Source organism: Notolepis coatsorum, assembly GCF_963971535.1.
Source record: "Notolepis coatsorum genome assembly, chromosome: 6".
NCBI lineage: Eukaryota > Metazoa > Chordata > Actinopteri > Aulopiformes > Paralepididae > Notolepis > Notolepis coatsorum.
Genome location: NC_140170.1, coordinates 110,796,225 through 110,816,821, shown reverse-complemented (window position 1 = coordinate 110,816,821; position 20,597 = coordinate 110,796,225). Strand labels below are relative to the sequence as shown.

The following is a 20,597-nucleotide window of genomic DNA, read 5'->3' as shown; positions in this document are numbered from 1 at the left end:
TCTGTTGAAGCATCAAGCTACCTGATGCATAAGCAAGCAATCTCCTTAGACACCGGCCTACACAAATTATTAGGCCATGCAGCTATAGAAGATAAATTCACCTACTTCAATGTCATCCAGGTGGAGCAGATGGGCCTATAATGGCGTAGGCATTGAAAGGCGCATGGCAACATGATTTGATTATGGAAATGATAGACTAAGATCAGTATAGAATTCAATGTCAATTTCAAAAAGAAAATATATCCCATATAGTCTACAAAGTTTAAACCATCAAGTCGAGCGACAGTTCGTTCTTACACTAGAACTAGGGACACGTTTATATATACACACTAAAACTCTTTATTTAAAGGCAGGTTTCCCATTAATTATAGATTGTGGCGGCTCGCCACAGTTGTATAATGAAAAATTTAATAAAATATAAAATAAAATTTACTATTTTTATTTTTAAATAGTTTGTCAATAGGGATGTATCAGTAGTATTGGCAGTGGTAGTAGTCGTAATAGTAATCCACTATATTTTTTTATTTTCTAAAAAAAAGAACCAGTTCAACACAGGTAACTACTTTTGCTTAATTTCTTTGATGGCTTGTATGCTCTAGTCTAGTCCAGTGGTTACCAAAACCTCTCCTCGAGGGACCCTAGCAGTTCCATGAATTTGTTAAATTCCACCACCACCACATCTGATTCAACTAATAAAAGGGCTAGTTAAAGGCGGTTAGGTGGCTGAGCGGAGATTGCGTTAGTCACCAGCCAGGCGAATCCAGCTCACAGCTCCGGGGTTGTCACCAGCTTGGCTGGCCGTCTGCACTAATACAATTGGCTGTATTAGAGGGTGGGAGAAGCTGGCGGGGTGGGTCCGGGTCGTTGTAAACAGCGACTCCTACAGTTCGGTCGGGGCACCTGCTAAGCGCGGATAGGACTCGAGGGGGATAGTGTGGTCCTCCCACACGCTACGCCCTCTCGATGAGAATCCGCGCTGCCAGGTGAAAAGAAGCGGTGATTGGCTGGACGTGTGTCGGAGGAAGCACGTGGTAGCCTCCACTCTCCCAGATGATCTGACTGTGGGGGGTAAGTGCACAGCGACCAGGAAGGGACTGGGAATTGGCATACGACTAACATTGGGATGGGAGAAAATCGGAGGAAAATGGAGGGGGAAAAAGACCAATAATTAAAAAAAAAAAAAAAAAAGGGGGCTAGTTAAGTTGAATCAGGTGTGCTGGTGGTGGAACAAATACATTGAACGGCTGTGCGGCTAAGTGGGCGCCATGCGCAGGAGATGCTGGGTTCGAGCCCAGATCTCGGCATTGCTACCAGCTTGGCTGGTCGTTCATACTAACACAATTGGCAGTGTTAGGGGTGGGAAAGCTGGTGGGTGGGGACAGAGACTCCTACAGGTCGGTTGGTGCGCCTGTACAGCAGAATCAGGAAGTATCGGGGGCAGTGTGAGCCTCCCACACGTTACTCCTCGCCACTGAGAGATCGCGCTGTTCGCCTATATTAAATACCAACGGCGTTGTGCATTTTGCTAATCTGATTGGCCACTGACGTTTCTGGTAATGTGACATGTGCTCCAATCGTGTGACTGCAAGTTCTTTCGACGGTTAAGCTTAGGCACTCTTCGAAGTTGGTTAAGGTTAGTTTGTCTTAAAGCATGGCGATAGAATGCCAGCCCTGATTCCAAACTCTAACCTTAACCAACTTCAAAAGAGTCGCCTAAGCTTAACCAGTGATAAACTAGGCGTTAGGTAGTTTGCAGGCTGTTCAACGTGGAAATGGGCAGACACAGCTCATCACGCGATTGGGCGCACATGTCACATGACCAGAAACGTCAGTGGCCAATCAGATTCGCAAAACTTCGTTGGTATTCGAATAGACGCGCGCTGTTCAGGTGAAAAGATGCAACAGCTGCCTCCACGTGTACCGGAGGGGACACGTGATGCAAGGCTTGGTCCTCACTGCAGTAGGGGGCATAGTCTAGCAACATTCGAGACAGGGGAGAATTAAAGGGAGAATTGGCGAGGCGAGAATTAAAGGGAGAATTGGCGAGGCGAAATTGGGATGGGAGAAAAACAGAAAAATACATTGAACGGCTGGGGTGCTTCGAGGAGAGGATTGGGAAGCACTAGTCTAGTCGACTGTTTTGACCACAAAGTTCATCATAGATCTAGCCTCTTTTATTTTGCTCTCATGCACCAGATTGATGCATTTAACTTTAAACTGTACGGTACACAAAAAGTTTCAGGGGGGCATGCCCCCGGACCCACCTAGAGGGTCAACCCCCATAGTCCCTGAAAATCCTGTGGGAAACACTGAATAGTTACAAAAAACACCACATTTCACAATTGTTTTCCCAGACTCTACATTTAAAAACTGTAGCATTTTAAGTGTCACTACATTACTGTGCATTGAGTGCCACCTGGTGGACAAGAGAACACACCTACAGAAGGCTTGACAAAATCACATGGTGCAAAGAGTTCAATACTGTAGAAAAACCACTCAAACCATTGCGAGGTCATTATGGCTGCAAAGTCTTGCTTACTATGCGTGACAGTTAACTGGAATTCTAAAACCAATCCATTTTAAATACAGTGAACAATATTAAAAGCTTGAAATGGGGGGGCAGAGGTTAGAGCAGCAGGCTTGTAGTAGGAAGGCCGCTGGTTCGATCCCCTGGATGGGTGGTAAAGTGGAGACTCCCCCGTCCCTCAACAACAACCACTGAAGTGCCCTTGAGCAAGGTACTTAACGCCCAACTGCTCCAGAAGAGTTGCTCAGTGGCCAAACGTCAATGTGGTCATACTGGGCAGCTCCCAGGTGTGACTGTGTGGAACCAAGTATGAAGACGGGTGTTTCTGAAAGAGAATCTGTGCTCAGAACATAGACTGGGTACTAAATACAACTTTCATTACCATTTAACATTTTATAGTTAACAATATATGCCATTCAACCTTAATTACAAAAAGAAAATATTTATACACATGAATGGCATCGGTATGACAAAGATAGAAAAAAGGCAGAACGAACAAAACAAGACAGAACGGCTCAAGATGACAGCAGACAAAAGATCCATATGAACAAAGAAAGGAAGCAATCAAGTAATCCACAGTGAATAGAGTGGTAAAAGCTGATCAGACATCAGCCTCAAATACAGGTCTGTAGGTTTTGTACCCCTGGCCCGCACGGCCGGCATTTCTGGCCAACCGAATATGTAAGACTCTGCCCTCTTTAAACACCTTGTGGTATTAATGTGCACTGTTCTGCCCGCAGGCGGCGAGAGAAAATGGTATTCATTTGCAGGGCTCCGTGCCTTTGGACAGGGTGGTGGGCTTCTTGGTAGAGTTCTCAACCACCCAGGGGTGGGCCAGGACTCCGTGGACAGGCAGCCTGTGCAGTGGGTTGTGCTTCAGGAGCCGACCAATCAAGTCCTTGGCGCCAGCACTGACATTAGCCCGAGCAGGGTAACTAAACTCGACCTAGATGGGAAAGAAATTTTTAGGGCAAATACTTACTTTTCCGCAGACAATCAAATCAGTTATGATTAAAAAAACAACTGATAATTTAATGAGGATTGGAAATGGTAAATGGCTGCATTTATATAGCGCTTTGATCCAAATCGCTTTACAATTTCTTCCACACAACAGACGGCGGAGGCAACCATGCAAGGTGCCATCCTGCTCATCAGGAGCAGTCTTGCTCAAGGACACTTCAACATGCTGCCCGGGAATCTAACCGGAAACACGTTTATTTTATACACAGATTTCTCTAAAGGAGAATACTGGTGTCATTTAGAGTTATAGCCCATTATGTCTACATCTAGTTCACATTTCCCCAAATTATAACGCAAGTCATGCTGTATGCAACTAGATTTTCTTTAGGATTTCAGGTTTCAACAAGTTAACCGTAAGCCATTTTAATATCACAGAGGTAAATCATTTGAGTAATTCATGATCATACAAGCAAAAAAAAAAAACCCTGAACTGCACTTGCGTGCCAATTTAAATTATTGCATGTTCCATACAAGCTCCCGGTAGCCCTGCAAAAAACGACTTTGAATACAAAAACATTTAATATACGTATTCAATATTATAAAATGGGTAACTTAAATCAAGCAATATGATTAGTCCATAGGCATGGTATAATGAGCGTATATCCACAGCTATGATTTGATTCCAATTTACGTTAAAATAGCGTTCGGCCCTGGTAAATGAAAAAAAGAATGCCAGCTAGTCGTTGGTATGTATGTTGCATAGCAACTGCCTTGCAATGCAGGCAGCCAGGTGGGTCCATTTTATTTTTGAACATCATTAATTACTAATAAAAAAACATTTAAATTGGGCGGCTGGGTGGCGCAGCGGCTGGGTGGCGCAGCGGACATTGCGCTCGTCACCAACGCAAGAGACACCGGGTTCGAATCTGGCTGTCTGCGTTGCCTCCGGCTTGGGCCGGCCGTCATACTAACTCAATTGGCAGAGTTAGCGGGTGGAAGTCGATGGGTGGTAATCTGGACTTTGTAGACAGCGACTCCTACAGGTCGGTTGGGGGACGCCTGCACAGCAGAGACAGGAAATGGCGGGGGTAGTGTGAGCCTCTGTACGTCCTCGTGTATCGGAGGGGACACGTGATGCAAGGCTTCTATTCTCCCTACAACCGGCCAGTGGGGGGCATATGCGAGCAACGTTCAAGGCAGGGGAGGGGAGAATTGGCACAGCGAAATTGGGATGGGAGAAAAAGTGGATAAAAAAATATTTAAATTGAAGTGAGTCTTTCATATTGCTATAGCCTAGGCTACTTGGTAACCTCCGGTTTGAATCAGGCCGAACTACGCCCCACAACAAATTTAGTACCTGGGCAAATGAAATGTAGACTTTAATACCTTAAATTAAGACTTTATACCCTACATATTATATTCGCACTGGACTAATATTGGGCTAGACCGATAATAGAAAATTACCCCCAGATTTCACAGGGGCTATGGCTACATTGATCCATTGTGTCAGTCAGTCGTCTATTTTGTATTCATTTTCAATGAGGAGCATCCGTTAGTTGGACAGGTTTGATGCTGTGTCCGTCAGATCACAAAACAATATTATTATTTATTCATTCATTATATTATCAAGACCCAGAAATACATCTATGATATTTCGATAACTCAAGAGAAGGTTGAAATTAAATTGAAAAAAGCCATCTAAAGACTAAGGCAATTAGGCAATGAATTAAGATCTCATACCAACGTCATTTAACTTTATAAGCCCTAGCCATATTTTCAGAATATTTGCCTAAAGATACATACCAAAGTAAATGGAAGATTGCTCCACTTCTACAAGGTCCATTTGCAAGTTCCTGGTATCTAGGGACCTCAGGGAATGTATTCCCAGTGTCAGAAATATTGTGTCCGTTACTATGCTTTGAGTAAATTGTAATGAACCAAAAAGGAGAATATTTTTGTTATTAGACAGTGAATAACACGATGCAAACACTGGCAAACGTTCAAAAAGATCTAAGCAAATGAATAAAGGGCAGATGATTTACAGGTTTTTTTGTAGATAACAGTACTGAACTTTGCCATATGCAATTAGAAATATGAATATATTATTATGGTAATGTCATAAAGCTTCCTTTATTTCCTTCTAATTCATCTGGTTTCCACCGGGATGCGCAGAGATATTTATGAACTCATATTTCACTAATATGAAACAAACGTAGTGCTGAAAATATACACTTTGTGCAGTTTTTTTTTATCCACTTTTTCTCCCATCCCAATTTTGCCTCGCCAATTCTCCCCTCCCCTGTCTCGAACGTTGCTAGACTATGCCTCCCACTGGTCGGCTGCAGTGAGGACGAAGCCTTGCATCACGTGTCCCCTCGGTACACGAGGAGGCAGCCATCGCATCTTTTCACCTGCAGTGCGATCTCAGTGGCGAGGAGTAACGCGTGGGAGGCTCACGCTGCCCCCGTTACTTCCTGATTCTGCTGTACAGGCGCACCAACCGACCTGTAGGAGTCGCTGTTCACAACGTCCAATCCCCACCCAATTGTGTTAGTACGAACGACCAGCCAAGCTGGTAGCAACGCAGAGAGCTGGGCTCGAACCCAGCATCTCCTGCGTTAGTGGCGAGCGCCTTGCCCACTGCGCCACTTAGCCGCCCACCTTTGACTGCTGTTTTGATAGGGTTAGGGTCTTTACCCTTGGCTACATTTGAGAAAAAAAAACGCTACATTAATAAATTAATACGGACTGTATTGATCCATTTATGACGCAATATTATTTTCGTACCGGTACGCTCAGGCTTAAATCACACTGCCCTGCCAGCTCCATTATCCATCCCTTACCCTGGAGATTTTGCGGTAGGTCTCCTCATGGCTCTTTGTTTCAAAGGGGGGGCTGCCCACGAGGAACTCGTAGCAGAGAACACCCAGACTCCAAAGGTCCACTTTCTCATCGTGAGTTCTCCCTTCGATCATCTCAGGTGGCAGGTAATCCAGGGTTCCACACAGAGTCGACCTCCTGAAAGATCAGAGAGAAACCGCCAACAGCAGTTGGGGAAATTAATATGGGCCCTGTTGTAAGCAATTTCAGAACGATGTAGCATAGTTCTAAATTAAATACCTACTTGTCCTGATTTATGCATTACTAAAACAAGCATTTAATTTGAGTGTTAAGAGCCATGGGTATTTGTATAATAGCTTATTATGCGCCTTGTGTACCTGGAGGAGGGTGTGTGGACAGACCAGCCGAAATCTGCGATTTTCAGCTCCCCGTTGGCCCCCAGTAGCAGGTTCTCTGGTTTAATGTCTCTGTGGATCACCTTCTTTGAGTGGCAGTATTTCAGGGCATCCGCCAGCTCCATGATATACTAGAAAACAGTAGGCAGCATAAAGCAGTAGCTGAGGACAACCAGCCAGATACAGTATATAAACTCTTAACAAAGGACCCGCAAATAGACATTTAGGGTGCTTTCACACCAGAGCAGTTTGGTCCGGACTATCGGACCAGAGTTAGTTTTCTCGGATAGTCCGCTTTTTTTGGGCTGTTGTGAATGCTCAGTCGAACTCTGGTGCGGACCAAACACGCGAACTCTGGTCCGCCTGAAAACGTAGGTCTCGGTTCGCTTCATCGGACCAAACGCGGACCAAATATATTGCATAGTATTTGTATATCGTCTGATATCCCTTGTGTATTCTTTGTACATATACACGGAATATCCCTTTTACCTAGTAGAGACCATAATATTTCGTGCTCCTATTGGACAGCGATCCACTAGGCGCCACGGCCATACCCCCAATGTCTAGTTCAAAGTCACCGCCAAGACATGCCTGGACATGACCGGTTCTGCGCAAGAATACGAGACAGAAATAAGGCTGGTACTAGTTTGTTCACCTAACGTATAAATACGGCGCAGGTGAATACAGAAGTATGTTACCTAGTGATGCACCGATGTGAAAATTGTGGCCGATACCGATAACCGATATTAATATTGCTGTTCTGGCCGATACCGATATTTACCGATGTCGATATCTCTGTATAGAAAACACTTTTTTATGATAATCAAATAAAGAGCTATTTTCCAAAACGCATAATTTTTTTACTTTTGTAACTTATTTTCAGAAATGACTGATATTTTGAAACTATTTAAGGCCAAAACATGTATAAAAAAAAAAAAAAAAAAAAAAAAAATTTTAATATCGGATATCGGCCCTATCTTGATATCGGACCGATACCGATGTGTAAAAAAACGGCCATATCGGCCGATATTATATCGGCGGCCGATATATCGTGCATCACTAATGTTACCCAATAAGTTGAAGCCTCACACCACGATAGAACGTGCTGTGAAGTGGGCCCGTTTTGCCCCAAAATAGAGCCTTGAGACCGCGTGCGAATTGATAGCTGAAGTGTCAGAGTTTAACGCTGTACCGTCGAGTTCGACCTATTCTATTATTCAGTAATAGTCTATTTATGTATAGTGTATCGTGCGGCTACCGTTCTACAGTGACCAGCATTACCAACGCTTCCTCGTACCTAGCTAGTGTGCTTATCCAGGCTGGGCGGCTTAACCTGGTGCAGTCATCCGAGGAGCCCTAGACGAGGGCCGTGTGGATATGTACACTGGATAACCTACCCGACGACTACAGAGCCCTTTTCGGCTGGATTATATTTGCTTTGGTCCTGTATCTGATGGAGCGGAGAATCGTCTACACCCACAACTGTGTGGGATTTACCCTGTGAGGAGCATCGTCGAGCCCGCCTCTAGGACGCCTGAGGCTGGCTAGCTTTCCTCCATGCTGCACTGCATACCGGAGAATAGCTGTTGTTAGTCTGCGGATCAAGAGATTATTGCACTGTCTCCTGTACCTGGAGTCTCCTTATTCCTCGTTGACCCAGACTTTCGTTACCGACAAATCCTCTCCCCTGCTGGCCTACAACCGGAGGGACCCTACTAGTATCTCCTGCCGCCCTACTAGTGTACCATAGATATAATTCCTATGATACAGGTGGTATTCATTATCTCCTGTGTAATATTCTAATGGACTTACGCTATTGACCTATTCATGCACATTCTTCGCCTTACAAGCGCGACTCTAATTCTCAAGTAATGTAAGATAATCTTCGTGCTGCTTAGGCCTGCCACGATAACAAATTTTGCTGGGCGATTAATTGCCCCCGAAAATATCGCGATAAGCGATATTATTGCGACCGGTTAGAGAATTTTTTTGAGAAATTTATTTCCCAAAACGTTTATTTTGAAGCCCACCGCTCCGTCTTTTCCGGTGTTTAAGACTTTTATTTTGAAGCCCACCGACCGGACCGGAAGTATTGTTGTGATTATCCTAGCCGACAACTTGTCTCGTCCGGTTGTGTTTTTTAGTTTTAACGTTAGCTACTAACGTTAGATGCAGCTACTACAGGCAATCAACGATGAGGAGGAAGCGTCAAAGCAGTATTATAATAGAATAGCTGTGGTGCGTAGGCACTGCAGCACGACTCGAAAACGACCTGTTATAATAAATTAATTCATGTTTAACTTGTCCCCGTATCCAGTCCTTTGACTAGCCCCACCCGTTCATTGTAAACAATGATGCATGTAATTGTATTAACGTTATTCTGTGTTATTCTAACATTACACTACAAATAACGCTACTTGGTTAAAAGGAGCAACACTATTGAGAAATGTAGTTAAGCTATGTGGTGTTGCCCCACGGAGCTCCTGTGCTGTGCTGTAGTAAAGCCAGCGGCCCGCCTCCCAACACGGACAGTGACTGACAAGGGACACTGGTTCCGCCTCATTAAAACAAACGCGCAAATAGCAATTAATCGCGCCCGTCAAAATCATTGCATTCATTTAAATTATCGCGGCAATTAATCGATTTATTGCTTATCGCGGCAGGCCTACTTGTGGCCACTCATAAAAACAACACGGTGTACAAGTTGTTTAGCGAGAGGATGGTGGTAATGGGCTTCAATAGAACTATCGATCAATGCGACAAACTGCATCAGCAATATATTAATAAATAAGCAGAGAATTAAATTGGATGTCCATAACATTTGTTTTTAACCTGTTCCACCCAACCGGTACGCGTCTATGCTTTTACCAACGCGTTCGTGTTTCCGGGTTCCCGCTTTGCGCCGATTGGCCACTGACCTACGCTAGTACGCCCCCCTCGCTATGAGCTCCAGCGGCTTCCGCGTGATTTTATGTGCGGGCTCGCTCTGAGGGAAGGAGGCCATTCATATTCATTTCTACATTTTATACATAATATCCCAGCGTTTCAACCAGCTGCACATTATACTCACATTGTGCTCATTAGAAGAAGAAAATTTACGCATATTGGTCAGGAAATGGCAAAACGCTAACGTTATAAAAAACCCTGACATTGGGTAGAAATGTAGCGGGGTTAGGGTGACTATTGACGGGTCTGGGAGAGATGCGGGGGGGGGCTGCCTCGCGCTGACGCTGCCCGCCTCGAGGTGCACACAAGCGGCCGCGCGTCTCACATCACCAGCCACACCTGACCGAATCTATCCCCCCCAAATCGGCAGCCCCTCTCGGCTAGAGACATTCACCCTATATTGTGCCATGCAGTGCATGTGTGCACTACCTACTATCCGTTGATACAATTATATAGAAAACGATATATTGTATATAATCAGGGGAGGAAACTAACTTTTTGGCTTACCAGCCAACTGGCGAGTATCTGATTTTTTTTACCAGCCAAACAGATTTTTTACCAGACAAAAAAAATCGCTAATTGTGATAATTACTTCTTTGTATGTCAAGCCGCGTCAATGTTGTGTATGCATCTGGGTAGGCACACTGTGCCTTTAAGACAGCATGGTGGTCTTACGACAGTGCTGTGAAGTACCGTCAAGTGGTAACGTCAGTTGGGTTGGTGTGCTGTTGTGCACAGTGCACTGGTTGAGCTAGCCCCTTTCGTGACTGCGATGTGCAAGCCAGGGGCTTTTGAGCATGAAATAAAATGTCTAACCTTACGTCGTAGTCCGGTGCTTTTTTGGAAACATTATAGTCATAACCGATACACCTAGCTGGCTGCTTTGAGCACACGGGGCTAACGTTAGCTAGCAAGCAGCTATAGCTAAAACGCTAACTAGAAGCTAACCACTGTATACAGTTCCAGTAGACTAACATTACACCTCTGTGATTTAAATGTGTCCTTAGTAACTTATACTCGAGGGTTGTACTAGGGTTGGATGCAGTTCCCCGTTGGTCAGTCTGTCTGTTTTCCATCTTCTGCTGTGTTTAACGTTATCTGTTTGCGAGTGCTCCTGATGGCTAGCCTAGTACCGTGGGACTTTTATTATTATATGTCCGCGGGTTGGCCAGCACTGCGCAAACGTTTATTAAACATTATATGTCCGCGGGTGGTCTTGTGCAGTGCTCTCGTGGCACTGTCAACTAAAGCGAACACTCAGAAGACGCGCACCGTTTGCCAGTGCAGTGATTGCAGAATGTTTTATTTTTTTGTATACTCGCCAGCAGGGGAGGAAACGAACTTTTTGGCTTACCAGCCAACTGGCGGGTATCTGATTTTTTTTACCAGCCAAACGTAAAAAATACTAGCATTTAGCCAGTAAAGTGGCCTAATTTCCTCCCCTGTATATAATATATTTTAGGCAGTTTCGTGGCATGAATTGCATTTCGCTGTAGACCGCAGCAGCTGGTGATAGAAATATAAATATAGCCTATCACCAGCTGCTGCGGTCTACAGCGAAATGCAAAGATGCAAAGAAAAATCATAATTCATATTCTCCTTTGTTTCATCACAATTTAAGCAAGCCTAGTAATAGACAATATTTCTGACACTGAATACATTCCCGGAGGTCCATAGATGTACCTAGATACCAAGAATATGCAAATGGTCCTTGTAGAAGTGGAGCAATATTCCATTTACCTAGGTATATATTTTAGGCAGATTTTCACCACGGGTGGAACAGGTTAATATGAATTCAAGAAGTTAAATACTGAATTAACAGGCTGAAAAAACAATTAGACTTTAATATAGGCTAAACACATTATTATCGTTATTATTGGCACATACACTATCAGATGTCGGTCATAAAACGATAAAGCCGACAGAAATGCGGGAACGTTGATTATATTTAAAAGGCGTCGACATTGAATCTAAATCTATAGTTTATTATCCATGGCTGTCAGATAGACTCATTGGTTGCTCGTAATGTGGGATAGACTGGTCTATCAAGAGAGAGAGATAGACCGGTCTAAAGATTATTAATTAACAGGAACAATTTAAATAAATAACGTTAGCTGGAGATGATTTGTGTGTGCTAATTTAAGGCAGTCATAGCCCCTTTCGTGACTGTGATGCAAGCCTTGCATCACAGTCACGAAAGGAGCTAAGGCAGTCAATGAGTTGTGCTCTCTATAGACCGGTCGGTCTCTCTCTCGATACTCATTGGTTGCGCGTAAATAGGATAGACCGGTCTATCCTACATTACGCTTGTGACGGAGACAGACTTTCAACCTTCATTTGGGAAAAATAAATAATATGTTTAATAATAAGTAAGACAACGGATCAGTTTAACGAATTCCATATAAATCTATAGTTTATTATCCGTGGCCGTCATAGATGGCCAGTGTCAGTTATGACCTGGCTGGACGTTATACTTGGCACAAGACCCACATTCAGCCTGAAACATATCGTTGAGTCTTTCGAAGATGACCCATCAGAAGGAATCACCAGCACCGCCTCGCAGTCACACACACGTGCGCACACACATTTCCACTCTATATTGTGTCCATTAGACGAGCGCCCTTGTCGACCGCGTGACATTGTTCAGAAAGTTTGGTGCGCTTGACAAATTGCAGTGTGAATGCAGACGAACCAAATGAAGAATGCAACAATGTTGCAACTTCACCCCCCGAACCGCACTGAGTCTACGAAAACTATATGTGAAAGCGCCCTTAGTATTTTGGCTGTCCCAGTACTAGGGGTGGGAATCACCAGTTTCATCACGATACGATACGATATCGATTCTTTGGACAACGATACGATATTTGCCGATATCACAAAGTTTGCCACGATACGATACGATTCAATTCAGGTGCCTGCGATCGATATGAGGCGATATTATGTGCCCATTTAACACAATCAGTCACATTTAGATCAACTAAAAAAAGGCTACGGAAATATCAATTGATGTATTTATTTTTGAGCTCTTCCAGACATTTAAATGAAAAACAATCTATTGTTTTTAATACAAATAGACCTCCTGTTCACTTTTGTTTTTATATATTGAGCTTTAACACACACAGTCCCCCACAGCCCCCACCCCTCCTCCTTCCAAGTCCCCTCTCTCCTCTCCTGTTCTCTCTCACGGTTAGCTGCTTAGCTTTTAAGCAGCCAACGCGACGTTCATTTAGATATTTAACGCGACGTTGGCATAAAGGAATGGCGACGATGCAACGCCTGTTATATGCATTTGACCCGTTGCGGGGAAAAAACTGCACAGACTTATATCGGCTCGCAAAATAGACGCTCTGAGTGCTTTACAGCAGACGCAAACACTGCTGTAATGTCTACACGGAGTTTCACAATACTGGGCGCCGGCGGATATGACTCGCGGGGATTTTCAAAATAAGAGTATCGCAATATGAATCGATCTTTTTACGTTGCGTCGATCCCATTTGATTATTGATAATAGATAGATCTGGATCGATGTATTGTCCCACCCCTACCCAGTACATCGTGTTTTTAGTGAAATGACTTTCCTGCAGACACCCTGGGACTGTCACAAGGGCCCCTGGGGGTCCATTGACCTCTCCCAAGAACAACAAGTTGTCAACAATACAGTAACAGCAAAGTATGCCATATTAGAAAATACCAAGACAAGCCAATTAAAACAGACACCGCCTTTTCACAATTTGTTGGGGAATTAGTAGATATAAAAATATGCCCAGGGCAAATACTAATTGCATTATGGTTTGTGAGAAGTTAGAGGCAGACTTACCGAGGCACTCCTCTCCTCGTTGAAGCTACCACAGCGCTGTAGCTCACCGTAGAGCTCTCCCTTGGGTGCATACTCCAGGATCAGGTAGACTCGAGCAGAGTCGTGAAAGTAGCCATACAGACGGAGGATATTGGGGTGCCTGTCGGAAACACATCAGTCAGAAAAACAAACTGACCAAAACAATCTTAACAGGGGTCTGGACTGGGATGACTACAGGAGACTAGCTATGCTTCACTATCTCTGTATGAATGGGTATAAAGACTAGCTGTGGTTTAATATCCCCTGTATGACTTGGTATAAAGACTAGCTGTGCTTTAATATCCTCTGTATGACTATACTAGCTGTGCTTTACTATTCCTGGATGAATGGGTATAAAGACTAGATGTGCTTTACCATCTTCTCTATGAATGGGTATAAAGACTAGCTCTGCTTTACCATCCTCTAAGGTTGGGCACCGAGAACCGGTTCTAATAGGAACCGGTTCCTAACTTCCGGTTCTGGAACAATAAGTAACATATTTGCATTTAGATTCTTAAGAAAAAAAATTACTTTGTTAATTAATACCCTAGTTAGAGTACAGCAACCAAATTAAACTGTATCAAGTCAACTGACAATGTGAATAGAATGAAAAAAAAAACAGGAGAAATAAGCTGCAACCTGTTTTGACCTGCACCTGAAAGAATCGGAATCGAGAATAGTTTAGAACAGGAATCGAAATAGAGAATCGGAATCGTTCAAATCCAAACGATGCCCAACCCTAATCCTCTGTACAGCTGGGTATAAAGACTAGCTGTGCTTTACTATCCTCTGTACAGCTGGGGTGACAGTGGCTCGGGAGGTAGAGCAGTAGTCTGGCAATCCGGAGGTTCCAGGTTCGATTCCTGCTCCTCCCGGGCAGCGTGTCGATGTGTCCTTGAGCAAGACACTTAACCCCCAATTGCTCCCGATGAGCAGGTTGGCACCTTGCATGGTTGCCTCCACCGTCGGTGTGTGAATGAATGGGTAAAATGGGAGTAACAAATTGTAAAGCGCTTTGGATAAAAGCACTATATAAAAAAGCAGCCATTTACCATTTACATCAGTGTAGGTGTATATTGGAAAGATAACAGGTAGAACAGCAAGTCTACCCATACTGTACCCCGCACAGCGGAAATGAGCCACTACAGTTAACACTTTCATTGCCAGCCATGCGGTGCGCCTTACCTCCCTTGAATGCCACCACCCACTTCAAAGAGCTCTCATATTTGCAAACACATTATGGCTATGTGTCTAATCTGGCCGTCGCTTATCAATGACTTGTTTGCAGTCAACATTGTGCAAACAGATTTTTTTAAATTTTTTAATCCGTTAATTTCCGTTTTATACGATTTTGAAAAACGCTGTGATAATCGCCCTTTACTGGAATACACAAAAAACATTTTTCGGCCCATTTATGAATAGTTTTCAAATAAACGCTAGATTATCGATAGTATACGTGTACTTATGCACGCTATAGAAGCAAGCTGAAAAATCAATTCTCTCATTTCCTGATCAGCACACACGCACAGGGCACACGTTGATATGTGAAAAAAGCTCTGATTATCCCAAGACTGGTCAAATAGATTCCTTACCTCAGATCAGATGTTCTCCAAAAAGATTATTCCAATTCCTGATCGCCATTCCAAATATTGATCGCGTTTATTGATCCAACGCTGGGTACTGGAAATATGTATTCAACGCTGTTCTGGGGCTCGGCAATGAATCCGATCCTCTCGGGTGACTTGGCCGAGAAGTAAAATGAGGACGCAAGATTGTGCCATGTATGGACCACAAAAAACAAGCCTTGGCTTTATTGAGTTTTATCCATTTTTGACCAGCGTGTTGACACTGTTATTGTTTGTCTTTTAAATGTTTGTCCTACGATTGTGTCAAAATAAAGTATTCAATCAAACGAGATATCTCGTCGTTGGCATTGAAAGTGTTAACAGGAGGCGGTTAGGTGGTCGAGCGGAGATTGCGTTCGTCACCAGCCCCGGAGCTGTGAGCTTGGTTCGCCTGTTCGAATCCAGCTCACAGCTCCGGGGTTGTCACCAGCTTGGCTGGCCGTCTGCACTGATACAATTGGCTGTATCAGAGGGTGGGAGAAGCTGGCGGGGTGGGTCCGGGTCGTTGTAAACAGCGACTACTACAGTTCGGTCGGGGCGCCTGCTAAGCGCGGATTGGACGTGAGGGGGATAGTGTGGTCCTCCCACACGCTACGCCCTCTCAAGGAGAATCCGCGCTGCCAGGTGAAAAGAAGCGGTGATTGGCTGGACGTGTGTCGGAGGAAGCACGTGGTAGCCTCCACTCTCCCAAATGATCTGACTGTGGGGGGTAAAGCGCAGCGACCAGGAAGGGACTGGGAATTGGCATACGACTAACATTGGGATGGGAGAAAATCGGAGGAAAATGGAGGAAAAAAAAAAAAAGTGTTAACAGGACTTGCATCGCAGTAATCCATGTTACGAGTTGTTTTGCTAAATGTAATATACGCTATATATATACACTTTCTTGTTTTTATATATGTAGTTGTACTGGTCACCTAGCAGGAAATGGAAAAACCAACCTAAAAACATAACTTGCTGACATTTCTTTTGCAAATAAGCTCTTTGATGAACAACAATATCTGCATCAATCTCAGGTCTGTACACAGTCTGCTACAGTGCATAGAACACTTTGCCACACAGCTTGTTCAACGGATGGCACAAGGAGGGGAAGTTAATGTTGGAGCTGCTCCAAGACAGTTTGGAAGACAAACAGTGGACACAGTATCCAGGGTGATTTAAACTAAATTACCGGTAAGCTGTAACCGAAAATAAAAACAGGCCTATTTGTGTATTTTCACCTACGAGTGTAAATAACTCAAGGATGAGTGAAAATCATTACCAACAATCAAAATGTGATGACATATTCCCACCCCTATTTTGGAGTGCACGTTTCCATTTAGCATAGTGGGAGTGCAGAGTAAAAGCCAGTGTTCCCTCTGCTCAGGACAGTCTGGGAACTCTGCTGACCTGAGGTGAGACTGGATCTCCACTTCTCTCCTGAGCTGATGCTCCACCCCAGCCTTTTCCAGCTGCTTCTTGAAGAGGACCTTCAGAGCCAGGATGAACATTGTCTGACGCTCCCGCGCCAGGTAGACGTTGCCAAATTTACCCTTCCCTAAGGGGCGTCCAATGTCAAAGTTCTCCAGACTCCATCGTGTCCTGGGTGAAAGTACAAGACAGAGGGGGCTAGGGTTAAGGTGAAATCTTTCACTTAAGCTGTAAAATGACATCACGTCATAAATCAACCTATCCAGACAAAAGTATCGTTTTTTTTCTCAAACGTATTAAAGTATAAACAGCATAACCATGTCACAACAGCAGTTATAATGTATATTATCAACAATACGTTAGTTTACCAATTAGTCCGGTGGCTTAGCGAAAAAATTTGAGAAGGATGTGGACGTGCCAGATAAAAGCACCAAATCTTTCCCATGTGTTCCCCATCATCATAGCTTTCATTTTGGGGTAGGGGCCACGTCATCATGATGGACGCCATGTAAAATCAAGGTTCTGCCAATATCTTGGTCCTAGCGCGCTCAATATTTGAGCAAACACAAGGTATTGGTATCCCTGTAAACTAGAGAAGCTAAGCTTTCCAGTGGTACCATTTTCACCCACAAGCCTCTTCTTTGCAGACAATACCCACTTTGTCCAACTTGCATGCTATTTGGGGCAATAATCAAGCAGGTTTGTGCATGTGGTACAAATGTCGAATTCTAACAACTGCCAAACATTTTAATGATGAGTTACCTCTGGGACCTCTAGTGGCTCTGGTGTGCATTTTTGTTAATAAAATATATATATCGAATTAAAGCCCCATTTGTTGCCGTCGATTGCCCTTTCAGGTGACAATCCGTTCAGCGGTTCTCGAGTTACATACAGACATGAGGCTTGCGCAAAGTACATGATCTTGTGCAAATACTACTCCGACTCTTAGGGCTCTAGGTTCCATCCATGATTTGGCGATCTCGAAAATGATTGGACAGGGTTGTAGCCAATGAGTGTGGCTTTCCAATGATACCCCACCTGGGGATGTACGAAACCGGGATCTAGGTGAAAAACTCACGAGCGAAAACAGGAAGAGAAAAACTGCAGAATGAATTGAAGTCTGAGAAAACTGAGCTTTTCTTTTGTACAGTTTACCAAAATCACTCCTAATCACTCATTTCTGAACGGATCTTTATGCAATTTATAGCTTCAGGCTATAGATCACGGGAGTTTAAGCCATACAAACTTCTGGGGTAATACTACTTCTAGACTACTACACAAACTTGAGTAACAAGTTTTTATACAACTTAAGTTCAGTTACTCTATTTCATTAGCACTAAAAGTGATCTCTTTGTTGCATCATACACTTCAGAATGTTATCTTTCAAAAGAGACCAGGCTTATGCATGTGCTATAAGTATAAAGCATAGTATTTTGGTTTGCAAAAAAGGTATGCAGTCCTCAAAAATAAAATTGCCACTTTTCTGCCTGCATGTTAGAGGTTAAACTTAAATGATGGGTACAGTGGTGGGTCAAATATGCACAATAGAGCACAAATCTGCATAAACTGTTGTATATTCCGTTAAGTGGAAGTAGGTTTGTTTTGGGGGTGGTCTGATAGACTACAGCAGCATAATCATGCATTGGACATGGGAATTTCAATAAATTACATTCATTATTATTATCATCATTATCATAACTCTGGTCAAGCATGGGATGGATGTACAGCGTGAAGCCACACAGTATCTAAATCCAGGACAGATCCCAGTAATGGCTGTGGATGCACCACTGTACACTCTTGCCAAGTTTCTTCAGTGGAACTGGCCTCAGACACATGGAGGACAAGTGCGTAATCATGTTCTGGGGTCTCCATGTTGAAATGGCAATGTGGAAGACATAGGGACTACTTGGAGGCATCTGGATGGACCACTGCCCTTTCTGAGGCTGGAATTGCATCATCTGGCACAGCTGACTCTAGGGGTGGGAATCGCCAGAGACCTCACGATACGATAGCGATACTTGCGTCACGATACTAAATATATCGCGATACGCTGAGTATTGCGAGAAGTTTTTTTCTTTTTCTTTTTTAAATAAAATTTTATTTGTTACCTTTTTTCAACTGCAAAGTAAAACTTTGTCAACATGTTTTATCTAATAAAATAAAGTTCAGTCAGTTTCTCTCACTTCAATCATTTTTATTGCAGAACATGGTATTTTCTCAAGCAGACAGATGTAAACACTGTAATCTGTGTTGCATGTACCCGACAAACTGTTTGTATTACAGTCATATTCCAACTTAACTGAATGCACATGCGTGTGTGTGGACTACTGTACTATTACAGGTATTGAAATGAACAATGCAACTTCCTTATACAATTTCTTTTATGAATTAAATATAGATACTTGGCATCCCTGTATCGATACAGTAAAGTATCGTGATACTACTACGCATTGATAAAACATGCACTAGAGCCCTGAAAAGGAGCCAAGCAGAGATGGAGGGTGTGACAGAAATAATCGTTGATATTAGTCGACCGAAAAAATAAGACTGATTAGTCGACTACCAAAATAATAGTTAGTTGCAGCCCTAGTTCACACCATCAGCAGGATCGGCAATCCATTCTTAGATGATACACCTGAGCTTCTAACGCTGGACTCACGAAATATGACGGAAGTGATTTACACATCTGTGATTAACAGTCCGCAGTGCACTGTGGAATCAGTGGGCAGAGAGAGCAGTACAGAAAATACCATCAGACAGTCATCATGGAACACTCACTCCATTCATGAGCCCATCAAAAGAAACTCACTGCCTCTGTTCAGATGCCCAACTCCCAAAACCAAGACCAAACAGGCAGGGCAGATGTCTATGTTAAAAGTGATGTGGCACTCTTTTCACAGTTATATATAGCCACGCAACACAGACAGGGGGACATGAGCACGTTCGTTAGACACGAGAACCACCCATACCCTCCCTCTCCATCTGACAAGAGGAAAGCTACGGCTGGGGAAAAAGTCATATCTGCTCAATGTCCTGACACCAACAACACAACCTAAACCTCCATGTGCTGGACGGTGCTGCTGATGATGATGAGTATGCCAGCTGTGTCTTTGTTCCCCACATCCTGAAACACCTGAAGTCCTCCAAAAGAGTTGATGGGACACATACATCACCAGCAGCATAAAGGACTCCACAAGGGTGAAGCAAGGAAAAGGCACAAGAAGGAAAGTTGCTGGTCAAAACAAGCTGCCAGTGAATTGGCCAGATTTCCTGCATGACCCTGTGAATAAGCAGGAACTCTTCGACCCTACTCAGTGAGAAGGTTGCATCCACTGCCTGGCCAGAGGCTAAGCTGGCAGTCATTACATCCAGCTCCAGAGTGGTCAGCAGTGGCACAGACACTATGCCACCATGCAACCATGAAGAGGCCGACACCAGGATGCTGATCCACCTGCTTGATGCCCTGGAGCATGGCTGTTCTACCTGTCAGATACGCACCGTGGATACAGATGTTGCGATACTGATCGGAAAGTTTCATGCCCTACTGAGGAAGTATCCATCTGCAGACATCTGGGTCACTTTTGGCACTGGGAATAACTACATGCATCTCCATATCAATGCCATGCTCTTGGGAAAGACAAGTCCACAGCACTTCCCATCTTCCACTCATAGACTGGCTGTGACTAGGGATGGGTACCGTTCACATTTGAACCGATACATTTTTTTCAGTACTTTAGTCTCTAAAAATGTAATCTACCTACCTCAGTTGAAAAAAAAAATCCAAACTTCAAATAACTACATTTGACAGTTTTCGGCTGCTTTGTTGTTGAATCAAGTCAAATCCTAGGTAAGCGTATATTGTGCGTGTAAACGTTGACATGAAAATAAAAAAAAATATATATATCTCACGTGAATCGATACCGACGTGTTTCGGTAAGTACCTTTAAAAGTACCGAATTTCGTACCCATCCCTAGCTGTGACACAACTTCAACATTTTGCCGGAAGGGGAAGAAGTCTGCATGGGTGGCTTGGAACGCTTACCCTCAAGTCACAGAGG

General features: G+C 43.7%; 1 protein-coding gene across 1 annotated transcript in view; it reads right to left on the bottom strand.

Moving 5' to 3' along the window:
* Positions 1 to 1,127: 1,127 nt before the first annotated feature.
* Positions 1,128 to 20,597, bottom strand: part of aurka (aurora kinase A) — a 37,972-nt gene continuing 18,502 nt past the window's right edge. The window contains exons 5-9 of the mRNA XM_084316116.1: positions 16,519 to 16,710; positions 13,487 to 13,625; positions 6,706 to 6,854; positions 6,331 to 6,505; positions 1,128 to 3,473 (exon numbers count right to left, since the gene is read on the bottom strand). Coding sequence (XP_084172242.1) covers positions 3,288 to 3,473; positions 6,331 to 6,505; positions 6,706 to 6,854; positions 13,487 to 13,625; positions 16,519 to 16,710 — 841 coding nt within the window. The 3' untranslated portion in view covers positions 1,128 to 3,287. The remainder of the gene's footprint in view (positions 3,474 to 6,330; positions 6,506 to 6,705; positions 6,855 to 13,486; positions 13,626 to 16,518; positions 16,711 to 20,597) is intronic.